Raw genomic sequence first — 26035 nt, 5'->3', positions numbered from 1 at the left:
GATTCTTTATCTAATGGCATTTCTAATACAGCACTTACCCTAAAAATTTTCAGTACCTTTTTTGTGTATGGCTTCTGTTTTCTGGTGGCAATCAGTAGGTGAGTTAACTTCTGGAGCTTGTATAAGTTTTGCTTCATCCACATCTGACCTCTTCGGTTTAAACCATTTCGTAATTTTCGTTTGGCTAATGACTTGATTGTTTGTTTCTCACCTAATCGGTTTAAACCACACTGTTTGGCAGATGGCACAGCTTGTAACTTGTCTAAAGCACTTCTTAATCTCCGTTTGTTTGTCACTTATACTTTTTTCTTCACTCTTCTTTGAGATGCGAGTACATATTTTTTTGGCTAGTAATTTCTTTCCATTAGTTGTCTACACGAGACATGAGCTGACGATGTTGTGTATGTTGCTCCACAGCTATAACCTGTGTGATGGCAGAAGGTGAAAACAGCTGATACGGCTTTGTGAAAACTTTTTAAGTACAATTTTTCTCAAAAAAATGATCGTCTAACGATACGATCATCAAAATTGGTTACAGTGTTTATCATTTTAGTAAAAACTGAACAATATTATTAGTAAAAAATGTAGTAACAACCAGATTAACTTCAAGCAGAAACCAAAATTGCTATACTTGATTGACAACTGCTTCTACTACATAGAATTAAAAAAAAAAAAAAATGTAAATTTATATTTTGTGTGTGTGTGTGTTGTGTGTGTGTGTGTGTGTGTTTTACTGTAGTTGAATGTAAATCACTGTGTGTAAAAAAGAATTACTTATCACAATTCTTGATAATTATAGTGGTTGGGGGGAGAGATGATGTGAATTGTCCAGATCTGAAGTAATTATCATTTAGCCGCAGCAAAACTTGTCCATAAATGCGCACAGGTATAGATGCGTACATGTTAAGAACATTGTGGCATTGAATAAATGTTAATTCCTGTTAGTTTGGGTGCACGGCGTGGTATTTACCTTTTCTCCCCAACGATGTACAACAACATGGCTGCGGCGGCTATTCTCTCTTCAGGTTGGCTTCATCTCCAAAAAGGTCCATTTAAAAATGCAAGCCCTTGTCACATTGGGAAGTAGAAAATAAGGTGTAGCTAGGTACGAGAATGAAAACTTGTGTCTTCTGCATATTGTAACTTTTAATTAAAAGAATACTGGGAGAGTGCAATTACATACGTCTTTATTGCACCAGCTCAAAAGACCAACAAGACACCGAGATATATATATATATATAAACAAAGATGATGTAACTTACCAAACAAAAGTGTTGGTATGTTGATAGACACACTAACAAACACACACACAAAATTCAAGCTTTTGCAACCCACAGTTGCTTCATCAGGAAAGAGGGAAGGAGAGGGAAAGACAAAAGGATGTCGGTTTTAAGGGAGAGGGTAAGGAGTCATTCCAATCCCGGGAGCGGAAAGACTTACCTTAGGGGGAAAAAGAGACAGGTATACACTCGCACACACACATATCCATCCGCACATATACAGACACAAGCAGACATATATATATAAAGAGGTACATAAAAATCGATAGTTTTGGTTTTTAATTTTCTGTCAACGTAGATGTAGTCATACCTCCCTATGATATCTCTGCCACGCGGGGATGGTGCGACTATTTATTGATATGTGTAGGTCATTTAAAGAACCTACACAATTGCAACCCCCCACCCCCCCCTCCCTTGCCACCCCTTACCCCTCCCCATTTATTGTATACTGGAGTGATCCATATCACTGGTCGCTGGATGTCAGTATGCAGTGGTGGTGCATTAACACTATTTAACTTTTCTGTACTTTAAAACTCTTGGCCTGCCATTGTACTGAGACCTTCATTTGTGCCCAAGTTTACCTCATGTACTCTCAGAACATGCCATTACATAATGTATGTATCTAATTTTGTTTAATATACACTTTACACATTATTACTACCGCTATTTACAAAATAATAAATGAATAAATAAAGGTTGCATCAACAGGCGCATTTGAATTCAGAGTCTGTAGTTTGATTATTGGAATTTAACTGCTGCTATTGCGGCATCGTCCAGAGCGCTCACCTCACATGAAATATGGTGCAGGCGCACTTGAGTTTGTTAATGCTGCTGTTAAGTTGAACTGTCCATGAATGTGCTACAGTTTCACTTGTTTACCAAAGTCAATAAAAGTGTTCATCCTTTTGCTGGAACATGGTGTGCTGAGGCTTGTGCATAGTGGAACCATTGATACTGTGGTGAGGAGGTTCATCATTTATGGCCCAGGCATTTGTTCCTCTCATAATTCACATGTTTCAGTGGTTGAACCAAGCTCACGCTGTCAGCATTCTGAGGCAATTGAATGGATTCAACGTAAGTCTCCAATGCTCTTATTCGTTTCCATACCACGTCTGTGGTAGAATGCTTTGTCGATACTCAAGTCCACTGATGATACTAATGTTTGATACTCTTCAGCACTGGCACACGGTTTTCACAGGAACACACCATTGAATTGCGGGTTTCAAACCTTCATAAAATGTTCGTTGCGTATTTAGTGTTATATTCAGCTCTACATTACATCACAGGCTGCCACGTAATCGTGACTTATTTAGTTTCATAATTGAAAGCAGTCTTTCATGCATTTATGTTGATCGAAACATTGTTATCACGTTTGCAATCTCATTATATGGACGTGGAATGTCGAGCTTCGGGACAGTTTCAACACAGAAGGATTTGGCTTATAAACGGGAAATATGTTGCAGATCGATAAGCTCCATCTGCAGTTGCCCAGGGGCGCTTTAAAATGAAATGCAAAACGGTCTCTAAAAGAGATCACAAGGAAATATAGAACTGGCAGTGCGCTCAAATGTTTGGAAAACTATTTCTGTAATTCTTTTAACGAGACAGAAGTTTGTTCAAATTCACGTTTTCTTTAACACCAGTGAGTTTAGGGAAATGGACGGTGTTTTTTTCATAATTTATCACCTGCACAATGCTATTTTTTTAAACATATCCCCGTCATATCATAAATAGATTATTTCTCACCTTGCAATATCTTACTGTGGGCAGTGTGCAGTCAAATCCACGTAAAATGCAAAGTCTTTAGCCCATCCTGGGTGTTCCAGTTTTCTTTCCTCCTTTCATTTTTCTTTCATAAATTTAACAATAGCGTGTTTCAATTTGAAAAATCGTTTCGGGCGTGCCCCTTGACTTAACCAACGTACTTTGAAATAATATAGTTCAGTTACAAAAGACCTGACACCCCTTTTATTTCCTGAACGGTTACAGATATCGAAACGAGGTTTCGTGCAATTGATAGTACGCTGAGGGGCATTGTTTTGTATGGATAATGCCCTGATATCAGGCATCAACCGAGATGTTGATACAAGTATGATTTTTTTAAATGGAAACGTATACTTTTCATAACTAGATTCAGTAGGTCTTGGAAAGGCAATTACGATGATATAGCGCTTTTATTACTGACACTGAAGCCTTTCGAAAGAGAATCCCAGAAATGCACTAAAACTGGAAAGCAATGCGGCGAGAGTAGGCCATTGCTGTGAAATAACACCAAGCTCTCAGACCAGACTCAGCCGTTATATGCCGATGCAGCAAGGCACGCCTTCGCTACTAAAATAAAACCTCATTTTGTATACGACCTAGAAACACCTACGATTTTTTTTGTGGGACTATGGCATATGCTAGTTTCTGGCGTATCAGTTGGGACTAAGGAAAGCTGTTTCAATTGTACGTACTTTTCCAGGTTTTTGTTGGAACAACTACAGTTTCTTCGAGCAGTTTTTCATTACCATTTTCACAGAATTTTCTTGACATTCGTCTCATAATAGCATGTCTAACTTTTCCACATTGGTGTGCATGTCAGCATGCAAGAAATTATGAAGCATAAATGATCTGTCAACAGACAACACGGTTTTGTTAGTTCTGGGGCACAGAGAAGTAAACAGTCGAAAAGCTTAATACAATGACGTAGACTGGCATGACCATGTTTACAACGTAATATCTGATTCCGGACGACTCAGTTTTAGAATATTTCTCTCATTCTTTTGCAAAGAGTTTCTACTACAAAATTAACAAGCATTGTATCACTGCAGTCGTCTTCTCATGCGCTTTCGGATGCCGTTAAGAAAGTATATCATTCTCTTTAAAAAATTATACTTGCTTCATTATCACGATCGATACAAAAGCGAAGATTCTGTATTACACACCAAATTACGTGTCCCTTAGCGTGCTATCATTGGCCCAAAACCTAGCTTCGGTATCTAAAATCATTCACGAAATAAAAAGGGTATTACGTCGTGCATGACTCATCCTGGATGCACTCCCTTTGTCAGAAATGTTACAGGACAGATAAAAAAAAATATAGAAAATTGTACTTACCAAGTAATGATCCTAGCTCCCATCGGAGTAGCCCTCTTGGGCATTTTTACACAGTTACCAACGTTTCTGGAGGTCTTGAAAGAAAGCAGGGAAATTTTCAACTTCTATGCTTGTAAGCTCATTTGTCACAGACCGTCGTATGTATGTGATATCTTGATGGAGCTTTTCTTTCAGTTGCATTCTTGAAAGGGCCTCGCTGCAGTTGCTTAATCATCGTCCACATTTCACTAGGGTTTTCCCAGCTTGACACAGAACTTAATGTTCACTCTTTGCTCACAATCAGCATCGACTGTGTCACCAAAACTAATGCGCCAAGAATCCAGACAGGGTGTTGCTAAGCACAGCCTTGCCACATAGTGAGTTTCACGGAAACACGTGCAAGGTCATTTCGAGGACACACACGTTAACATGAAAGCAACATTTGTTCCCTTTTGGTATTGCAAGCTCAGAAATAAAAAAAGCCTGTCCTGGAACTTTTTCTGCGAAATGGATTGGTCTCCATACTCTTCGTACAGTTTCACTGAAACAGTTATACCTGACGGCGTAGTAATGTATGCTACTTCCGAAAATTTGCTACTTGAACCATCAATGTCATCACGTCAGCTACGTCTGCTAATTTAAAACAAAGTGCTTTTTGATGTACAGAACACAGAATCTCGTCTGCTAATCTTTGTAATTTCTGGTTCTTTCCTCGTCAACTAAAAAAATGGTTCAAATGGCTGTGAGCACTATGGGACTTAACTTCTGAGGCCATCAGTCCCCTAGAACTTAGAACTACTTAAACCTAACTAACCTAAGGACATCACACACATCCATGCCCGAGGCAGGATTCGAACCTGTGACCATAGCGGTCGCGCGGTTCCAGACTGTAGTGCCTAGAACCGCTCGACCACCCCGGCCAGCCTGTCAACTAAATCTTTAAATTCTATCTGCGTGGTGTGTAATGTTCCATAGGAAATTTCTGCTACTCATATATTACTGCGACTGCATAATGGATATGGAGAATTTCAACCTTCTGTTCTCGTTCCCATCCACATCTTGTGACGATAAATCACTAGACTGCCTGTTTTTGTGCGAATAACCACTGGACCAACTTCCTTTATACCACGAACAAATAGCGAAGGATAAACAGTGCTTACACCAAGACCCTGGCGAGCTGAAGAAAGCCGTGTTGATCAAAAGAAGCCTCATCAAATGCTGGAAGGAAGTGTCACATCGCTCTACTGTACGAAATGTGGCGCTATACCGAGAGGGACCGAGCAAAGCCGAGACGTACCAAACAGTGACGAGACAGGCCGAACCTTGGAGCGCTTGGAAGCAGCACATTGTGCAAAAGTGAAATTTTGCACGACCTGGCCGACCATGGTGTATAACAACTGACGCTCGGAAAACCGATAGTTGATCGGAATAGCAGAGCCGAATGAGACAACGTGTGAATATGATAGTGAAAATGGGCCTCCGGTATCCGGCGAGCTATGCGGGCGCACGCGGGCCGCTTAGCGCTTACCTCCTCGCGGGACAGCGTCTCGTGTGGCCAGCGCGCGTCCAGGTCCTGCAGCAGGCGCAGCAGGATGCGAGTGTCCAGTGGCGAAGACAGCGCCTGCCGGCAGTAGGACGTCCAGCGCACGGCGGCCAGCTGCAGCTCCGTCACATCGCCCTGGATCGCGTGTTGGTGCAGGATCGTCTGCGCCACCTGCGGCAGCTCGCCGCTCCACTCCCACGTCGGGCCCTGCGGGCACATCGCCGGCACCCGTCAGTACAGACAATCTCACAGGACAAAATATCAGCCACCCCCTCAAAAAAACTCAACTCGTCGCTTTGGAGCTCTGAAGGGGGAAGGGGTAAAATACAGGGAGCGAAAGGCTATTTACAATTTGTACAGAAACCAGATGGCAGTTATAAGAGTCGAGGGGTATGAAAGAGAAGCAGTGGTTGGGAAGTGAGTGAAACAGGGTTGTAGCCTATCCCCGATGTTATTCACTCTGTATATAGAGCAAGCAATAAAGGAAACAAAAGTTTGGAGTAGGTATTAAAATCCATGGAGAAGAAATAAAAACTTTGAGGTTCGCCGATAACGTTGTAATTCTGTCAGAGACAGCAAAGGACCTGGAAGAGCAGTTGAACGGAATGGGCAGTGTCTTGAAAGGAGGGTATAAGATGAACATCAACAAAAGCAAAACGAGGATAATGGAATGTAGTCGAATTAAGTCGGGTGATGCTGAGGGAATTGGATTAGGAAATGAGACACTTAAAGTAGTAAAGGAGTTTTGCTATTTGGGGAGCAAAATAACTGATGATGGTCGAAGTACAGAGGATATAAAATGTAGACTGGCAATGGTAAGGAAAGCATTTCTCAAGAAGAGAAATTTGTTAACATCGAGTATAGATTTAAATGTCAGGAAGTCGTTTCTGAAAGTATTTGTATGGAGTGTAGCCATGTGTGGAAGGGAAACGTGGACGATAAATAGTTTAGACAAGAAGAGAATAGAAGCTTTCGAAATGTGGTGCTACAGAAAAATGCTGAAGATTAGATGGGTAGATCACATAACTAATGAGGAGGTATTGAATAGAATTGGGGAGAAGAGGAGTTTGTGGCACAACTTGACTAGAAGAAGGGATCGGTTGGACATGTTCTGAGGCATCGAGGGATCACCAATCTAGCATTGGAGGGCAGCGTGGAGGGTAAAAATCATAGAGGGAGACCAAGAGATGAATACACTAAGCAGATTCAGAAGGATGTAGGTTGCAGTAGGTATTGGGAGATGAAGAAGCTTGTACAGGATAGAGTAACATGGAGAGCTGCATCAAACCAGTCTCAGGACTGGAGACAACAACAACAACAACCTGTGCAGGACTTCTGCCAGGCTGTCACATTACCCTCCACCGCTCTGAAGTATGTCATGCCGGCCAAGTGGTGGGTACACCTTCTGATCAAAAGTGTCCAGCATCTAGTAATGGACATAAAGGGCACTGCGCACACACACCAACCGACCGACCAATTTCCTGTGCAGCCTACACACTTTACGACCTACTTTACTGAGCAACTACAGGAACAAAAGATGAACTTCTCTCGGTCGGCTGGCAGGGCAGCGCTACACATAACATAATTTTTTGGGTGGAGTGATTGGGGGAGGGAGGGGTTGGGTGAAATTGTGACGGAGATCATGCGAAGGGCGGTGGGTCGGCTGTTGGCTGTGTGTGTGTGTGTGTGTGTGTGTCCCTTTATTACTCATGGGATATGACCACCCTTTAATTTATGATAGCTGGAATTCTGCTGGGGACATTTCCAGTGAGGTGCATGAATGTCAGTGAGGGAATGACAGTCTGTTCTTCTTCAAGTGCTGAAACCAGATGTGGTAGTGATGTTGGATTCCGGAGCGAAGTCGATCTTTTAACACTTCCCAAATGAGTTCCATTGGGTTCAGGTCGGGACACTGGGCAGCATAGTCCATTTCAGGAATAATGTTATTCACAAACCATTACCTCACAGATACTGCTGCGCAACAGGGTTTACTGTCATGCTGAAACAATTATAGTCTCCGAAAACTTCCTGTGCTGAATGCAGCCTAAAGTTCCACAAAATGTCTTCATATACTTCTGCATATAGCGTTTTCCTAAGTGCAATGAGGGAACGACACCCTAAGCACGATAAACAGCCCCATATTGTAACATCATCTCTTCTGTACTTCTGTGTTGGAATTACGCATGATGGCAGGCATTCTACAAACCCTTTCATTGGATTTCCAAAGTATGTAGCGTGATTCCTCACTTCAAATCACCCCTTTCCAGTGATACACTGCCCAATGGCATCATTCTTTACAGCACCCCATGTTTTGCTTAGCACTAATTACAGAAATTTGTGGCTTGACAGAAGCTGCACGACCGTCGTACTCCATTCCATTTAACTCTCATTCATTGTGCTAGCTGGACTACTGGTAGTACTTTGGAACACACGAGTGATCCCTTCCACTCATTTCGTGCGGTTTCTTACAACCACCGTCTGCTAGGGTTGGAGGTCCTGTCCATCAGTGCATGATGTCTGCTTCATCTAGGTTTAGCTGTGGTGTTTCCTCCCCTCTTCCACTGCACACTCACATCGCTAGCAGTCGACTTGGGCAGCTTTAGAACGTCTGAAATGACCCTGATGGATTTGTTACTCCGGTGACATCCAGTCACTATGTTCGAGATCACCGAGCCCTCGTGAACAACCCATTTTACTGTTACTGTTTCTCTGCTAATAAGACAATGGCTCCCACCTCCAGTTACCCTGTCGAGTCTACCTCTCGTGACATATAGTCGCCAATTCCGCATCACATAGCGGTGTCCAGATACTTTTGATGAGATAGTTTATGTGCCAGTCGGTTATAAGGAACACCGCAGTAAGAAGGCTCTACATGGAGAAGTGACAGGATTGCAGTTAGTAGTTATCGTGTTTGGACTCTCCTGTGATCAGATCGTGAGTGCAGTCCACCGATTTGTTGATGTATCAAGACAGTAATGGTAGATCTCTCGCAGCCATGTAATACGGCGTAGGAGCAACGCTAGTAAGAAGACTTTAGCTGACATGGACCAGAGACAATTGTCATACATTACCAGATACAATCAGTTTCAAACATGACAAGGAATTGCTGCTCACAGCGAATGCTTTGGATCGCTCTAAGTCGCGTAGAACTGATACCAGACGGTTGTGTGACACTCCACTGCTGACCTAACTCAGGACAGTGCCTCTTTACAATGAAAGTCTGTGTATGTGCCACTCAATTATACGAAATTTGCGCTTTAAGATAGGTTGACGAGGTAATAGGACATGTACATGTGTTAAGACATTAGGCAGTAACTTGGATGGTACTAGAGGGAGCTGTAGAAGGTAAAAACTGTAGGTGAAAACAGAGATTGGAATATATGCACCAAATAATTGAGGACATTGTTCTTCTGAGATGAAGAGGTTGATTGGTGTATCATTGTGGATTGTCTACAAGGAATGGTGGACCACTCACAGTCATGTAACACATGTTAAGAGCAGCCGTTGTTAAAACACCCTAACCGACAGTGACTAGTGACGGATGTCACACCTTGCCAATGACAATATTTTTCCAAACCGACAGAAATTGCTGCAGTCATTCAATGCAGACACGGATCCACAGTAGGATTCTAATTGGGGGGGGGGGGGGGGGGGCTCTCAGTTTCTTACTTTCTCCCCTCTCCCACCGCAAGGATCCAGGACTGAAAGAATGCAACAAGTTTCCAGCGAACCAATGTTGCGATTGGAACTGCATGCCATGGACTTTCGGAACGAGGTACTTCGCAAAAGGTCATTGCTCTCAGCGGCATGTAGAGTTGGACGTCTTTAATTGGACAAACAACACAGTACCTGGGCAGTAGTTGACTGGAGTGCAATGATGCCACACTGAAGAGTGGAAGTTGTGGATCAGGCCGGAGGTGGTTCTGTGATGTTTTGGGGCAGTTTTTGCACCGTGACTTGCGACCATTCATTGCCATGAAAATAAACCACGATGTTCATCTCTACATTATCTGTAATTAAGCATTACCCCTCTACACTTTGATATGGATATGCTTTGGACCCTCCCGTCTTCCAAGATGACAACAGCCATTTTCACAGGGTTGTATTCTTATGTTCCTGGTATGACAAACACTCTCACTCCTCTCTGCAGATGACAGCTCTTGCAGGGGTGGATTCATCAAGTGGATGTGGCATACCTGAAGAAAGTTCTGGAGCATATCATTGTGTGGAACTGAAATATATACAAAGCGAAAATTTGAGAAGTATAAATTAGAAGGATGGAAGATTTGGCTTCCTTTCAGCGTCATCGTAACTAGAGACTGTGCATAAACTGAGATGTGTGAAGGATGTGAAGGGAAATCGGCGTATACTTTTCAAAGGATCTATCCATGCAGTGACCTGAAGTGGTTCAGGGAAGCCACGAAAATCTGATCTCAGTGTGGGGCGAGTATTTGAATCCACCGTCCTCCCCAGTACGAGACCCTTACCTTCATCACTACGCCACTTCAAACGATCAGAAATTGGGGAGATTTTGATCCTATCAGATGAGGTACTATCGAAGAAGGTAGTAAAGTAGAGAGACGGGATACGAAACAAGGAGGTACTGAAAAAACAGCCGGCCACAGTGGCCGAGCAGTTCTAGGCGCTACAGTTGGGAACCGCGCGACCGCTACGGTCGCAGGTTCGAATCCTGCCTCGGGCATGGATGTGTGTGATGTCCTTAGGTTAGTTAGGTTTAAGTAGTTCTAAGTTCTAGGGGACTGATGACCTCAGATGTTAAGTCGCATAGTGCTCAGAGCCATTTGAACCATTTTGAAAAAATAAATAGGCCCTATATTAAATCTATGGGAAAGCCTTACCAGTAGAATGGTCACGTTAATGGAACATTTGCCACGCAGGCCGCTAAAATTAATTTTGCGCTGGAAGGAATTAGAAATGGAAAAAAAGTAATGTGGGTGTAGACAGATACTAGAACATGCGTCCTAGTACAAAGAAATTATAAACTTGGTGTTCTAGATACGTTGAAACAGACTTCGAGGGGTTGTAGATGGTATCTTGAGGAATACGTTGCAGGTAGAAACCCGTGTTGGGAAACGTCGTTCAACAACGCTAGAGCGCGCCGATGTTATAGGCGCCGGCAGCAAACGTGACTTTGCACGCTGAAGGACGGTAGGCAGAAAGTCTCTCAATGTTGTTTGTTTATTCACTGATCGACTGATTACCACGACCTTCAGTGGAGAAGGTGGAGCTAGCTGCTGCTTAGAACGGCTTTGTTTCCTATGAATATGATGCTCTGGTGCTTCGGTTGGTGGCGGTTTCCGACACGAGTATCCACCCGCAGTTTATTTTTCTCCTGGAACCCTCTAAAATACAGGAGAAAAATAAACTACAGATGGAAACCCGTGTCCGAAACAGTCATCCACCAAGGCAACAGAACATCGCATTCATTGGAGACAAGGCCTGTCTACGCAGCAGCTAGCTCCATCCTCTCCAATGGCGATCATGGCAATCAGTTGCGATCACTGAATAAGAAATAACATTGCGAGGCGTTCCTCTTACATTTCGTCAGTGTACAACGTGATTTTGCTGCCAAAGGGGTGCCCTAGTGGCAGACATAGGCTTCTATGACTTCGACGTTCTGTAGCTTCGTTGGATGAAATTTCTGGACACGTATTCCTATCCTCCATTTATTCCTCAAGACACCCTCTACAACTCCTCGAATTTTGTCGCAACATTTCGGGGACACCCTGTAGAGATGAAAAGTAGTGCAGAAGATAGGAAGCGATGTAGGACTCCAAACCAGTCGAAAGACAGACGAATTAAAAAAACAGACAGTACTTTGGATACACAGCTGTACACCAGGATAAACTGAAGCAATACCACGTGGGAAGACTGTGGCTAAGGTCCTAAATTCTAAGCTTGTATATGTATTGTCAAGCAACGTACAACTCGTTCATGAATCAGTACTGACAATGTTACGCGTCAGTTGTTAAATGTGTGATATAATAACCAGAACATGTTTTGGGACTACGTTATTACGTTATAAAGTGGTATAAATTAAGGAAACAAATCGAAGATCGCAATACTACATACACTGAAAACCATGTAATTATATTGTCCTGCATTATACCATACCCTGATTGAGCCGTGCGCGGCTCGTGTTAGTGCCGTTTATTGCTTAACATCTTGTCTTTGCGGTACTGCCGTCCCGTTTCTTATTAGATTTACTGGCGTCACTAAGTTGCTGGCTTGCCTGCCCGTGAGTGGCACCAGCGGCGCTTATCGATAAGAGGACTGTCGTACTATCTTTAGAGCGACCGCTAGTATTTCCGGGTCGTCGTGTGTCGGGACGGAGCAGCAGTGAGGTCCGGACAGCCATGTACCTGTTATTGGAACACAGCATTCTGGACAGCTCAGGAACGTATTTAGATAGTTGCATGTATTCTCTGCGGTTATCAAGATTAGTGCTGAACCATCTTTTTTTCTGATTCAGTGCTGGCAGACAGTAATAAACTTAGTTTCATGTAAGTACTGTGTGAATTATGAAATTTTTCCACCACACAGTGCTGCCTGCATATTACTGGATGTTCTGTGAGTAAATTTTCCACTGTAACTGCGAGAAATGCGTTCGATTTTCCCCAGATAGTAGCATAGCTATATCGTTAAAACACTTTCCCCGGTTTTCAGAAAGCATGGGTGGTTTTTCAGGAATTCCATTTCTAATCTGTGCAATCGCATGTGAGCTCGAGAGCAAACTTTTTTATATCCTATTTTGAAATTTAATTCATAGTGTCGCACTTCATAGATTTATACTTAGTCATAGGTTACAGAAGTGGGGGGGGGGGGGGGGGGAGGGAGGAGGGGGACGTCAGGGGACGGACAGCAAGGAGTTGCACTTGCCACTAACCCCCCCCCCCCCTCCCTCCCCACCATGAGCGTCTGCGATAAACTTCATCCATGTAAGAATTCTCACTAATTTCTGGATGTGTCCTGCATGTAATTCGTGATAGACTAAATATTGAGTGTCCTGTCAGTTATTTGTGCAATGTTTCATTCGTTATAATAAATACATCATTTGCCTGTCGTTTCGGAACACTGCTGAAACAAAGTACCTTGTGTTGCTTCTTTCGCCCCCTCATACAGCTGGAAATTAGTTGCGATAATGGACAGTTCCGACTTAGCACCGTGTATACCTGTCTGACAACTGTCTGAAATTTTAAGAACAGCCCTTTCGTTTCTGGACATCGTGACCGTAACAATATGTCTGAACTTACCTGTTAAGGCTTGCTGAGACTTTAACAGCAGACAACTGGATTTCATATCCAAAGATTTATTTCATTTGCGGTATGGACAACATAACATCCTATACTATGTGTTTCTTTACTTTTGGTTCATCTGAGGGCAAACAATAATCCTAGGCTAAACGCGATGGAAAATTGTGAATATTGAGGTTGAAATGGTGTTTGGATCTTTCTCAACTACATGGTTGAGAATTTATACGCTGTATGACCCCGTCTCACTTCTAGTCACATGCTTGTGTACTCGAGTTCACGCATGTACACATGATCACTCCAAACCGAAGAGACGAAGACCATTTTGTTTGCATCATTGGCCATTGATACGTGATTATGGGTATTCATGTCGGCTCTCCAGTCAGATCAGATGATGTTTTGAATCTGGAGCCCCGACATGAATACAACCAATTATTACGCCGGCAGAGATTACGGAATCACATGAAGATCCTCTACGGTGAGGGGACGTTTCAACTTTCAAGGGTATTTCATGAACTTCGTAAGAAGGGGAAATTACTGAGCGACCTCGCTTTTCGGCTGAGATGCTGGAATGAAGTTTTAATACTTAAATTTGCCAGAATTGTTGATTACATTGAGACAAGAATGGCCAACACCATTTAGAAGCGTGCTGGTTTTGCCTTACTAAGGGAGCACAATAGTTTTATATGCGCACAACTGGATTTCATATCCAAAGATTTATTTTATCTGCATTTGGCAGTTTCAGCGCTGCTTCAGCTGCATACTGGAATTGGGTCGACAGTTCGTCCTGGGCAATATCAGACTGGGTGTATGCAAACGCCGTCAGTAGGAAATCTTCGAAAATTCAACAGTTTTCTTCGCAGTCTACAGTGATAACACCCGTCGACATGTGATCAGTCTCACAACGAAAGAGTGAACGATGCTAGCCTGCGGTATTGGAACAGGAATTCAATTTTACCCATACACCCAGTGAAGTTCCAATTACGGAATACATTTCCGCCGTTGAACAAGTCGTGTCCAGGTTTCCCGACCATCTAGCTGATGAGGTTAGGTAAGAGGTGTCTCAGCTGCGTCAGGTGCCACCTTCGCGACGTAACATCTCACTTTAAAGAGCCGCAATCCGGTCCTTCAGAGAAGATTTAGTAATTCCTCCAGCAGACAAGGCCAGTTCAACGGTTCTTCTTTCGCGGGACAGTTATGTGCTTAAAATTGATCTCTCTCTTGCACACTCGGCAAACCAAAGATTGCAGAACTATCCAACTCACCGTATAAAACCCAAGACTCTCAAGACTCTTCCAGTCATTAAAAGAGACTTCATTATGTGATGAAGTTCTGGGAAAAACGTCGACCTGGTTCTGCAGTCCAGCCGAGATTATACGGTTTGCCTAAGGTAGACAGGAAGGACTTTCTCTTCGGCTTTTTGTTAGAAATTTGGGCACTCCTACTTATAAGTTGGCTAAGTATCTAGCGTCCATTCTCAGTCCCCCTGTCGGAAATTGCTATAATCTTATTTCCAATTCTCTGGTTTTTATTCAACATATGACTTCTGAGTCTCAATCCCAAGAATTGGCTCTTTAGTTTTGATGTTGCGTCTCTTGTTTCCCAAAGTTCCTCTTGAGGATTCTTTGCAGTTAATTTGTGAAAAATTGGACAAAGAAACAACAAGCTTTGTCGCCATGTGTTGACGTTGATGTATTTTTTTACTTAATGTCAAAAGTTTTAAACAAACTGAGTGGCTATTGGGAGTCCATTGTCCCCCGTGGTCGCCAATTTGTGGAAGATTGAGGACATTGCAACGTGGTTCTTTAAACCAACTTGTTCCTGGAGATACGTCGACCATACGTTTATGGGATGACCATTTGGGAGGGATGTTCTGGATCGTTTTCTGTATCATTTTAATTGTGTGCATCCCAATATTGAGTTCATGAGGGAAGTCGAAGAGGACGGCGAACATCCGTTTTTAGGTGTCTTGGTCCACAGGAGGGGTGATGGGACATTAGGACAGTTTATCTGAAGCACACGCATACGAACAGATATCTTTATCCATCAGGCAGTCATCAATCCTACCAACGCAACGGGGTCCTACGTACATTGGTGAAAAGGGTTTACACTATCTGAGATGCAGACAGTTTGACGCAAGAACTGGAGACTGGACATTCGCGGGAACTAACAGAAGATACAAGCAAATCTGCGGAATTCCTACATTTTTCGGGGAGCATATCTTCAGAAACAGGAAAAATTTTAAAGAAGTTTGATATTAAAAGTATTTTCCGTCCACCGCCTGAGACCACAGCTCAACTGGGCTTAGTGAAGGATAACTTTGGTTCGAGAAAGCCCGGGATCTACACAATTCCCTGCAATTGCGGGAAAGCCTATATTGGGCGAACTATTCGTACGCTCCAGTATCGTTGCGTGAAGCACGATCGGCATGCACATTTAATTCAGCCAGAAAAATCTGAGTGTCTGAACATTGTCTTACTGAAAAAGATGAAATGTTGTACGATGAGACAAGTGGTTGACCTTGCGTCGCTGTATTGGGACTGTGTAGTGGAAGAAGCCATTGGAATGCGGCTATCTAACAATACTCTGAATTGAGATAAGAGGTACCCTTTAACTAACAATTAGAACCTTGTTCTGTTTGATGTTAAGAAACACAATGGTCCCTGTTTCGGTCATCAGAAACTGTCAGTTTTTTATATCTATTGTTCCCACGAGCTTTCACCACCTGTGCGCTGTTGTGCCTGTCGCTAGAGGGCAGTTGTGTTCGCGCACGCGCGGTGGACCCACGGTCGATGGATATTTGTGTTCCGGCAGATAGTGCGACGGCTCACAGCCGTAGTATTGTAACCAGATGACAATGTGTTCCACCTGGAGACCTGACATGAAAACAACCAATGGGGACGTTTACGGAACCTCAAATGGTGATTCTGCCGGCCAATTCTATAGTTGTTTTTAACTATTATTCTATGTTCACATTCACATCAAGCATGTCAGAAGATGTACTGCTGATATACTCACGAGGTACGCTTACTTTCAAGGTACAGCTGCCATCTACATTTGAATAATATTCGCTGTGTAGCTGTCAAGCGTTTGAGACAGGATAAGCTGTGTGTACTTCATGTGAAACTTATTTCTGCTGCCAAGGGTATTTAACTCCACTGGACGCTCTTTGTTGCTTCCGTACAAGGTAAAACAAAATTAACCACTCTGGAGCAACCCATACCTCTAGCTACGCTACATATAAATCTGACCACAACCAACATTTCATTGGGGAGGTGGCAGTATTTCTAACTAGTCAAAATCAGCCTCTGATTATCACAAGAAGCAACTGCATGGAAAAAAACGGGAATTTCAGAACATCCTTTAGTTACATGATTTGGCCTCACCAAACACCTGTAATACTTTACTCGGAAGAAACACAGCAGTATGATGAATCTCACAGGATACTGAGCTACAAGCGTGTGAATTGGGCATTGTTCAAGGAAATGCTTGAAAAGTCGTATCCCACATATTCCCAAAATTACACAAAGCAGGAAACTTGTTGACGCTGTCAAAGCCCTTACCACCGCAGTTGAGGATGCAATAGCAGGTACCATTACAGTACTTATACCACAAGAATGCTCAATGGCCCTGCTCCCAGAAATACAGGGGCCGATGTCAATGAGAGATCATCTCGGGAGATACTGGCTGTACAAACAGCATATTAGCAGGCTCCAGGGGATCATACAGGCTAAATTAAAACTTTTAAAACCACAAACTGGGACAATACACTCACAGGGCTGCACACCACATGACCTGGAGTGTGGCAAATAGCTGTCCACTCCACCAAGAAGAAATACTACACACCAAGTTTACAAATACCTTACAGACCAGCATACTCCATGGAGGAGAAGCATGAGCTGATGACCAGAACACTAGCAACATCATTCACACTGAATCTGGCTCCTTCCAATCCAGCACTGCTACTTGAAATGGACCAGGAGGTTACATGGCTTGTAACCCAGCCCAAGTGCAATGTAACAATACATACTGCTACACATGAAATTACACAGGTTATTAAGCACAAAACAGCTAGAAAAGCTCCTGGTCCCAATCACTTTCAAAACCGTGTCACCCAGGAGTTCACGAATAAAGCTATAGAGCATCTCACACATATGACGAATACCATTCTACAACATCAACACTTCCCTGTCCTGATGTTCAGGAAGCCAGGGAAATACCACTCCCTACCACAAAATTACGGAGCCATCAGCCTGCTGAGCTCCCTGAATAAGATTGTTGAGAAGATGATTCTCAAACATCTTACTATGCACTGCAACACCAATGACTCGCTGAGACTGGAGCAATTTGGATTCAGCAATCACCACTCCACAACACAACAACTCCTCTGTGTAGTAGAACATATTACACACACCCCCAACACCAACAAAGCTACAGGAGCGCTGTTCCTGGTCTTCAGTCATCTACGGCACAATCGTCTCATTCGCAAACTCTGCACTGCTAGTCTCTCCGACGAGCTCATACATCTTACACACTCATATCTCACCCACAGAAGCTTCAACACCGACGTTCAGGACAAACAGTCAATACAACACAGTATACAAGTGGGAGTACCCCAAGGCAGCATCCAAGGGCCCCTCTTGTTTAATCTCTACGTCAATGACTTTCCAACTGAACAAAACACAATGGCAACCATCTACGCAGATGACACTACCATCCTAGTGCAAGACTGGAAACCATCAGGCATAGTTCGCAACTGCAAACAAAACTGCCTAGCTGGAACGACAGTGTGTTAAAGCAAATGCTGACAAGTGTGAAGCAGTTCTGTTCACTGACAAACCATAACAACTGCACAAACATTAAGTGTTCTGGCATACCCACTAGCTCTGGAATGAAAATTAAGATCGCAAGGGCAAAGAAGGCAGTGAACGCACCGTCAGCCAATAGCCCACTGGCAAGGACCACACCACGACGGGAGCAGGCCCCTAGACAAAGAGAATATAAGTGCCGCTCCTGCCAGCCTCGGCTTCTCAGTATTTGGACAGGATTAGGAAAGTATACGGACAGGCCTAGCGCAGAATGCTACAATAACAGTTATTAGTGATCCACAAACTGTGTGTCAAACTTGCACGAACATTGTATATATCAAAGGACTCGGATTTATACTGCATGTCGCCTATTGCTTGCGACACCATTGTAAATTCCAGGTTAAGCATTGTCAAGCTTCTTATTTGTAATAAAAACTATTAATGTTGTTTGCTTGAATTGTTGTATAGCATTTTGAGAATGCAGCATCCTTTAGGCACCCTATACGAGATGAGTGGGCAGGACCCCACATTAAGACTGCAGACAAATAACACTACACACACGCCCAATACGTTTCAGTGTGAAAGTCAAATACTTCAGTGCCAGGCCAACTGAGCAAATGCAAGGCTCAAACAGTGTTACTCTAAGCTCAACAGGTAAAGCACACTGAATAGGAGGGTATCGAGGTCCGTGTACATGATACTGATTAGACCCATGATGATACATGCAGCTGCAGTCTGGGGTTACGTGGCTCTGACCGCCTGTGCCGCCTACAGGTGATACAGAACGAAGTGCACCACAGTCCACACACACTGTCGACCTTCACAGAGAATACTGCCTTGAGACTCACACACAGATATTCAAAAAACTCACCACACGACTGTACAGGAACTTGAGACACTCTGACATTCACTTCATTCTTAACCTGGGAAACTACGACCACAACCACGGGTGAAAACACAACTGCTGAAAAACACTTCAATCTAGGGACAATTAATCACCTGTGGACAGCACAGCACAAGCTCACAGACAAAATAAACACTGGTGAATTCCTGCATTACAGCAAAACTAAATGGCATTGCCAGCTGCAAATATCTAGCTGACCAACTGGCAATACGGGAAAGCAGTATTGCACACTAAACATAAACATATCCAACCAAACCTCTTTATGGCCAATTGACCACTCGTATAACGACCTTGGCATGTTACAAGTACAGATGCTGCAGGTGGCCCAGGAGACACTCAGGTGCACAGCCCAAGAGTACCCCTCCTCAATAGGACTGACACTCGTAAAGAATGTTTTAAGCTGTGACAATGGTATCGAGCATCGCACGATACCCAAAACTAACGACAACCTCACCCTTGCAGACAGAAAGAAACTGCTACTGCTCTTACTATCTGTCCAGACTATTGCAGAAGTTCTTTTCCTTTGGTGCTTGCCTTGGCACTTTTCTCCCTCTGCCCTTAAAACTGCTATCTTCTGCTCACTTCTCGACCACTTCTATCGCCTCAAAGTGCCTGTATTAGTGGGTAATCCTACGGACAACATCATGACCCCACATCCTGTGCACTTCTCAATTGTAACGAAGCAAACGGAGGTGATGGTAGAACTTTGGTGATGGTCACCATGTCAGTGTGGGTGTGGAGTAGCTTCGCCCTTTAAAAAAAAAGGCATTACCACGAATTGGACCTGGGTCTTCCACATAGCAGCAAGATATGCTGACCTCTGAGCTGCTCAAATGGACAAGAGAGAATTTAGCATTAATTGCAAAGTTTGCAACCATAACAATCACAATATAAATAATTTACATAGAGAATATGCATTGAAGCTTAGGGTTAAGGAAACTGTTTTATATTCAGGTGCAACACCCTTTTAACATCTGCCAGCCGACATTAGGAGCAATCTGGAAATCCCCAAATATTCAAAATTAAAGTAAAAAATGTTTTATTAGCCAGTACACCAATAATTTACCTGGATATGTGAATTTACCTACCTGTCCCACCTCAGATACACAACGCACAAACACTTTCTAACAGAAAACCATATTTAGCCATGCAACATATTCTCTAGGAGCAGACAGGAATGGTAGATGGTTTACTCCACAGAGGGAAGCTGGCAGCAGCTTTGGAATGCCTTTTGAAGTGGTGATTCCATCATAATAATAGCCTATGTGCAGGTACGGTTGGTTCTCCACGGAACAGAAACTACTGTACCGGTCCCAACGTGGCATTGACAGCATAAAGGGCACTGCACAGGAAGGAAGTATATGAATTTATCAGAATAAGTTTAGATGACAGTGTCCTGTGTAAAATTAAATGCCCATTTAGCATGAAGTATTAAATCAAAATAGTGGCAGAGCAGTTTAAGTAGCAGAGCATTGGCTTTTTTCAAGTAGTTGCTTCTCTGTATATTTATAAAAATAAAATGATGTAGAACTGATCCCCTTGAATAATGATTAATGTGAGCATATTAGTAGTAGATGAAAATGGTTGTTAGTAGTTCAGTGGCACTTCTCACTTACTCGTTTTACACCCCTGAAGGCTCTCATCGGTGATGGAGCTGTTGGAATATTACATGTGAATGAATGGCTGAACTCGATAATTTTCAAGGTATTCAATATTCTTGTACAGTGCATTCAAAACAAAGTTATATAAAAATGAAGAGGGATGTGTACTTCATAAACTGGCTTGACAACAAGCACGCAACAAAGCAGTGTGATGTAGCTTACTCAAGCACCTCAGTTTCGCAGGAGACCCTGAGGCAACAAGTACACACATCATGTTTGCTCACTGTTTTTTATTGCCTGTGCTCGAGCACAGTATGAAATGTATTAATTTTTATGGAGTCAGCTATCCGTCCAATTTCCTTCTCCAATCTGGGGCTGCTTCCCTTCTCTAATTAATTTGTCGTTAACAGGATGTTAATTGTAATATTCCCTTTAATGAACTCATTTTCAGCAAATTGCTAAGCTGGTAATCTTCCTTTCTGTATTGAATAATAATAGTAACTCTGACATTTACATGAAGAGGCATACCAGCAGCAGGAGTTAGCTGTCTTTTAAACTTCATTTGATGCATCCAGAACATTGGAGATATACTGCAACATCAGTAGGACATATGTATTGAGAAAAATCATACACGACACACTTGCCTCCACTGAACGCATCCACACCCATTAATGTACAGGCAAAAATCCACAAAACCTAAGATTCTAGAAGTGGAACAAAATGAATAATATTTTTCAAATACAGTGCTTAAAAAAGTTTCACACTGCCCCCACAGCTTGCATACTTTGTTTTATTAGCCAGTACACCAATAATTTACCTGGATATGTGAATTTACCTACCTGTCCCACCTCAGATACACAATGCACAAACACTTTCTAACAGAAAACCATATTTAGCCATGCAACATATTCTCTAGGTGCAGACAGGAATGGTAGATGGTTTACTCCACAGAGGGAAGCTGGCAGCAGCTTTGGAATGCCTTTTGAAGTGGTGATTCCATCATAATAATAGCCTATGTGCAGGTACGGTTGGTTCTCCACGGAACAGAAACTACTGTACCGGTCCCAACATGGCATTGACAGCATAAAGGGCAGCAGCCCTGTAAAGTTAATTGTTTCTAAATCATTTTTAATCTGATTGATTTGGTTCAAGGTTAACCCTGTTTTCAGCACAAAATTTCCTGGCTGCTTTGATTTCATCTTTACGCTGTTTTTTGGAAGCCTGCACCCTCCTACTATAGTCATCACAAAGCTTCTTTCTGTCTTCTACACATTTACTACTCATTAATGTTAATTTCTCATTAGTGTTATGTGCTACTTTCTTTATCTTTTCATCACAACCGTTAGCTACTGCCTCAACCCTCTTATTTAATTCTGAAAGATTAGAGCTGACTACCTTAATCTCCTTTTTAATTTATTTCTCCAATTCATCCTTGAAGCTAACCATGTCAGTTCTAATGCTATGAGTTTTCTTTTCCACCTTAATAATGTCTTCTTTCGTACACATACTACTCATAATTTCTTTTAACATTCATTCCAATTTTTGTCTGCCCTAACCTGTTGCCCTCACTGACTTTCACTACTCCCCCTTTACCTTAATGATTTCATCCACTTCAGTACTGTTTTCATCCATTTCACTTCCATCACCATACAGTGTACATGACGCTTTTATCGTTTCATCTACAATAGGGCTTTTGTCCCCATCATTCAAAGTTACGTGCATGTCATTTACAGAACCAGTTCCCCATTGTCCCTTCTCTCTCATCACACTGTCTCGTTCGTTAAGGCCATTCATAATTTAATATAAAATGACTTTTTTATGAAATTACCTTATTCTTATTCACTCGTCTTCTGCGGCTGCTGCTGCTGCTGCTGCTGCTGGAGTTGCAGCAGCAGTAATCATCATCTCGATTCATCGTCTGCACAGCTGCGTCTATGTGTGTGCTGATTTGCTGCTCCTGTACTCAATGGCTGCTTCCATAGAACCCACTAGCTGATTGGCTGCTGTCATACTGTGGCCATGAAACCCATTCGCTGATTTGCTGTTGCACTTCCTTCGTTATAATCACTGTATTGTAAACTGTTCTTGAGATAGTGTTCATAGTTCGTGAGTCCTAGTTTTTTGTGCCCAATTATGATAATCATCACCCAGAAGGGAACCATACGTGATGTTCACCTGCTTTATTTGTTTGTTCATGGTCCTTGGTGTCAACATATTGCATTGTGTTACTGACTGAAAAATGGGGAGTGGAATTTCAACACTGACTACTGTAAATAATGTAGCCAACAGGTGTACAGTTGCATTCCTAGTTCTTTACTTTCACTGTTCACAACCTACCAATAAACACAGTTAATATGGCCAGTGCACTATTGTTTAACTTTTGATGAACCTCATTAATAGTATTCAGGCAAACATCAGCATACTGCTACCGTAGTTTACTGTTGAACACCTATGAGCAGTAAAAACCTGATCACACAGTTATTGCAGAATAATATGCTACATATTGAATAAACACTGTCATTGTTTTAACACATGACCTATTACACATATTTCACAGTTACGTTGATGCATTGTTGTTGACCTAACCAGCACAGGTTTCTCGTCTGAAAATCGCCCGTGGACTGATTGTCTCGGGACCAAAAATTGGGCCTTTATACATCATCTCAGTAATAGGCACTGAAACTACACATTGTTCAGTGTTTAAGTTGCAGAAGTTACAATTAAAAAATAAATCATTAAATTAACTGAATACATTGAAAAATTGGTTCTTTTTAACAGTTTGTTCTACAAAGGGGTTAAGCCGAATTATTTGTTTAAATGATGAAATTAACAGATATAGATATAGAAACAATACTTTTTACAAACCTGTTAATTACTTTGGAATTAATGAAGGGCTGGATTTGTTAATATATTTTCAAATAGAGCCAAATAAATACTTCAAGAATCCTAGTGATTCTTTTTCCAAATGTGTATAATTAGTACAGAATTTATATATGTTTGTAAGTCAGCAATAGAATCTAAGCCACAAAACAATTACTGATTTCATCCTATAACAAAAGATATTAACAATAAATTGTCAAAATAAATTAGAAAATCAATTACATACATAAAACGGAGCACAAATTTAGATCTGGTGCTATATTCTTTAAAACTGAGGGCCAACCTTTCTCTTTTATGAAATTGCAAATTACATTTACATATTTTGATGGTAATTGGTCAAAAATTTAAAAAAAAAATGAATTTAAGGAGGCAGATAACAAATCAAGAGGAAGTAAGATGATCCCAGCTTGCTTTGTCATAAGCTTACATTTTGACAGTGTAAGAAGACTACTGCATCTCACAGGATGATTAAATAAATTTCAGACATTGTTTGTAATACCTTAAAGCTGTTTGTATACTTTTCATTTGATACACAGCAATTAATGTTCCTTTGAATACTCCTCATTGAAGCATTGAGCCTAGATTGAAATGCTTATTTCTTACATGTGTATATGCTGAAGCTTATGTATGATTTATATCCTCAACAGATAGTTTGTTCAAATATTTACACTATGTGATCAAATCACATGTTGAAAACTGCATTCTTCCCTTAGGTGAGAATGGTCTCTTCTACATTTCACAATGATCCTGGTGCTTCCTTAAGCAGGAAAGTGTATGAAATTGGTCCATAATTTGAAGAGTCACCCTTATGGTGGTTTTGAAGGTACTGAAGGTTCATTGGATAAACAAGTCAGTCACCTTTGTTCTAATAGCTTACAATACTTCCTGAAGTCTTGCTCAGTGCACACAAAATAACCTAGACCATAGCTGCTGTGCAGATGGCGTGGTTGGGGAGGGCAACAATAGTTATGGAGACTTTGTTGTGGACAACCACACCATGTTGGGGGAGGTGCAGATCAACAGCTGAAGCATCTGCATAAATGTATTTCTTCCATAGCTTGTCAGCTACAACTACTGAGCCTGTGAATGATAATATCAACTGGTTATGCAAGTATGGCCAATGGTTTGTCAAATGTAGATGTTAAGATTAAGTACTGTCGCACTAGAATACTGAAGAAGAACAAACCACATAAACAGAAGATCATTCAAAGTGAAACCAGGTGGACTGTGTGCCGCCAGAAGGAAATCTCCTAAAACAAAAAATATGTCATAATGGCCAACACCACTTAATATGGTACTGTCAGTGTAAAATAAAGAAAATGTCACACATGGGGATTGTGTGTCATCCCCCTGATAACCATTTCAGCAGGCATTACCTAAAAATATAACGTTCATTTTCTTCTTCTTCTGGTTTTTCTGAAGTAGTGAAGCCTGAGGAAGTACTTTCAGTTATTATATGAGCATGGTGTCTATTGTTTTGGACATTTCTGGAAGAACACACACCACACTGAATCCGCAGCTATGACAGCAATTGTAGTTGGAGGGAGAGGAAGGCAGAGAAAGGGAAGGGACTAATGATATTAGCTGCATCGAGACTTTACACAGAGTCAGCAGCGATGAGTGAAAATGTGTGCTGTAGAGGGACTCAAACCCGTGATCTTCTGGTTACTAGGCAGTCACATTAACCACAATGCCACCTGGACACAGTGTTTATTGCAAAAACGCAGACTATCTCATCGTGCTCCCCAGCAGACTCCCACAGCCCCCCAGTGGCACCTATCAGCAGTCCCTGTCCATGTCATACTTTCTCCTTGATTTTATATTCACACTGGAGGTTGAATGTAAGTGTACATCCACACTGAAGGTAGGGAATTAATTACCTATTGAGGTGAATCAATGGTATGAATGCATGGTAAAACGTGCTCACAATTAACTCACCATGTAAAAAGAAATTGGTCAAATCTAGAACATAGAACTATTCACACAAATTTTATTGAGCATAACTAAAACAAACTTTTCTTCATATCATTGTCAACTCTATGCCAGGACAAGAACTTTTTTTTCTTTCCTTCATTATGGGATACTTAACCAACCACAGTTTGTATTTCAAGATGGCTTTCATACTGAGGTAGTTTTCAGTCAGCAGTTGGTTCCCACTCCTTGTTGCACATATCCTGCAGATGCGTGCTGTTTCATTTAGTTTCAACACAATAGACAACTAAATTTTTACCCAGTGAACTCAGTCGTGTAACAGTCCATCCCACAGAAATCAGCTGAAGACAGCAACATTCTCTGTTGCCAAAATAACTGGTGATCTGAGGCATCTCAACACCTTGGAAGATTACTAACATTATCAGACATATTGGGTTTTTAAAATGTTGTCTATATCTTGCTTGCGTCTTTCATTCTTGCAGTCTGTAAATATAATACTGTATTGTATAAGTTGGGCAAGCCCAGATAAACCTATTGTTTACATTTGACTGCACAAAAATTAGTTGTCCTCTAAGAATTCTAAGTCTGGCCGTCTACACAATCTGGCAACACTATAGTATGTGTATGTGTCTGGAGGAAATGTTGTCTTCCACTCGAACTGTTACAGTGTTGTATCTGGTAGTAAATGTCGCGCAATGTAGAGGCATAGTTGAGAGTTTAAGTCCTCTCATTCTTTTA

The 26035-nt window shown here is 41.9% G+C and overlaps 1 protein-coding gene across 2 annotated transcripts in view; it reads right to left on the bottom strand.

Moving 5' to 3' along the window:
* Positions 1 to 347: 347 nt before the first annotated feature.
* Positions 348 to 26035, bottom strand: part of LOC124723032 — a 40183-nt gene continuing 14495 nt past the window's right edge. For both annotated transcript variants that reach the window (XM_047248207.1, XM_047248208.1), the window contains exons 3-4: positions 5887 to 6108; positions 348 to 424 (exon numbers count right to left, since the gene is read on the bottom strand). In XM_047248207.1, the coding sequence (XP_047104163.1) occupies positions 365 to 424; positions 5887 to 6108 (282 nt within the window). In that variant the 3' untranslated portion in view covers positions 348 to 364. The remainder of the gene's footprint in view (positions 425 to 5886; positions 6109 to 26035) is intronic.

Source organism: Schistocerca piceifrons, chromosome X (genome assembly GCF_021461385.2).
Source record: "Schistocerca piceifrons isolate TAMUIC-IGC-003096 chromosome X, iqSchPice1.1, whole genome shotgun sequence".
Lineage (NCBI taxonomy): Eukaryota > Metazoa > Arthropoda > Insecta > Orthoptera > Acrididae > Schistocerca > Schistocerca piceifrons.
The sequence above is the reverse complement of the archived record's forward strand: the minus strand, read 5'-3'. Positions and strand labels throughout refer to the sequence as shown.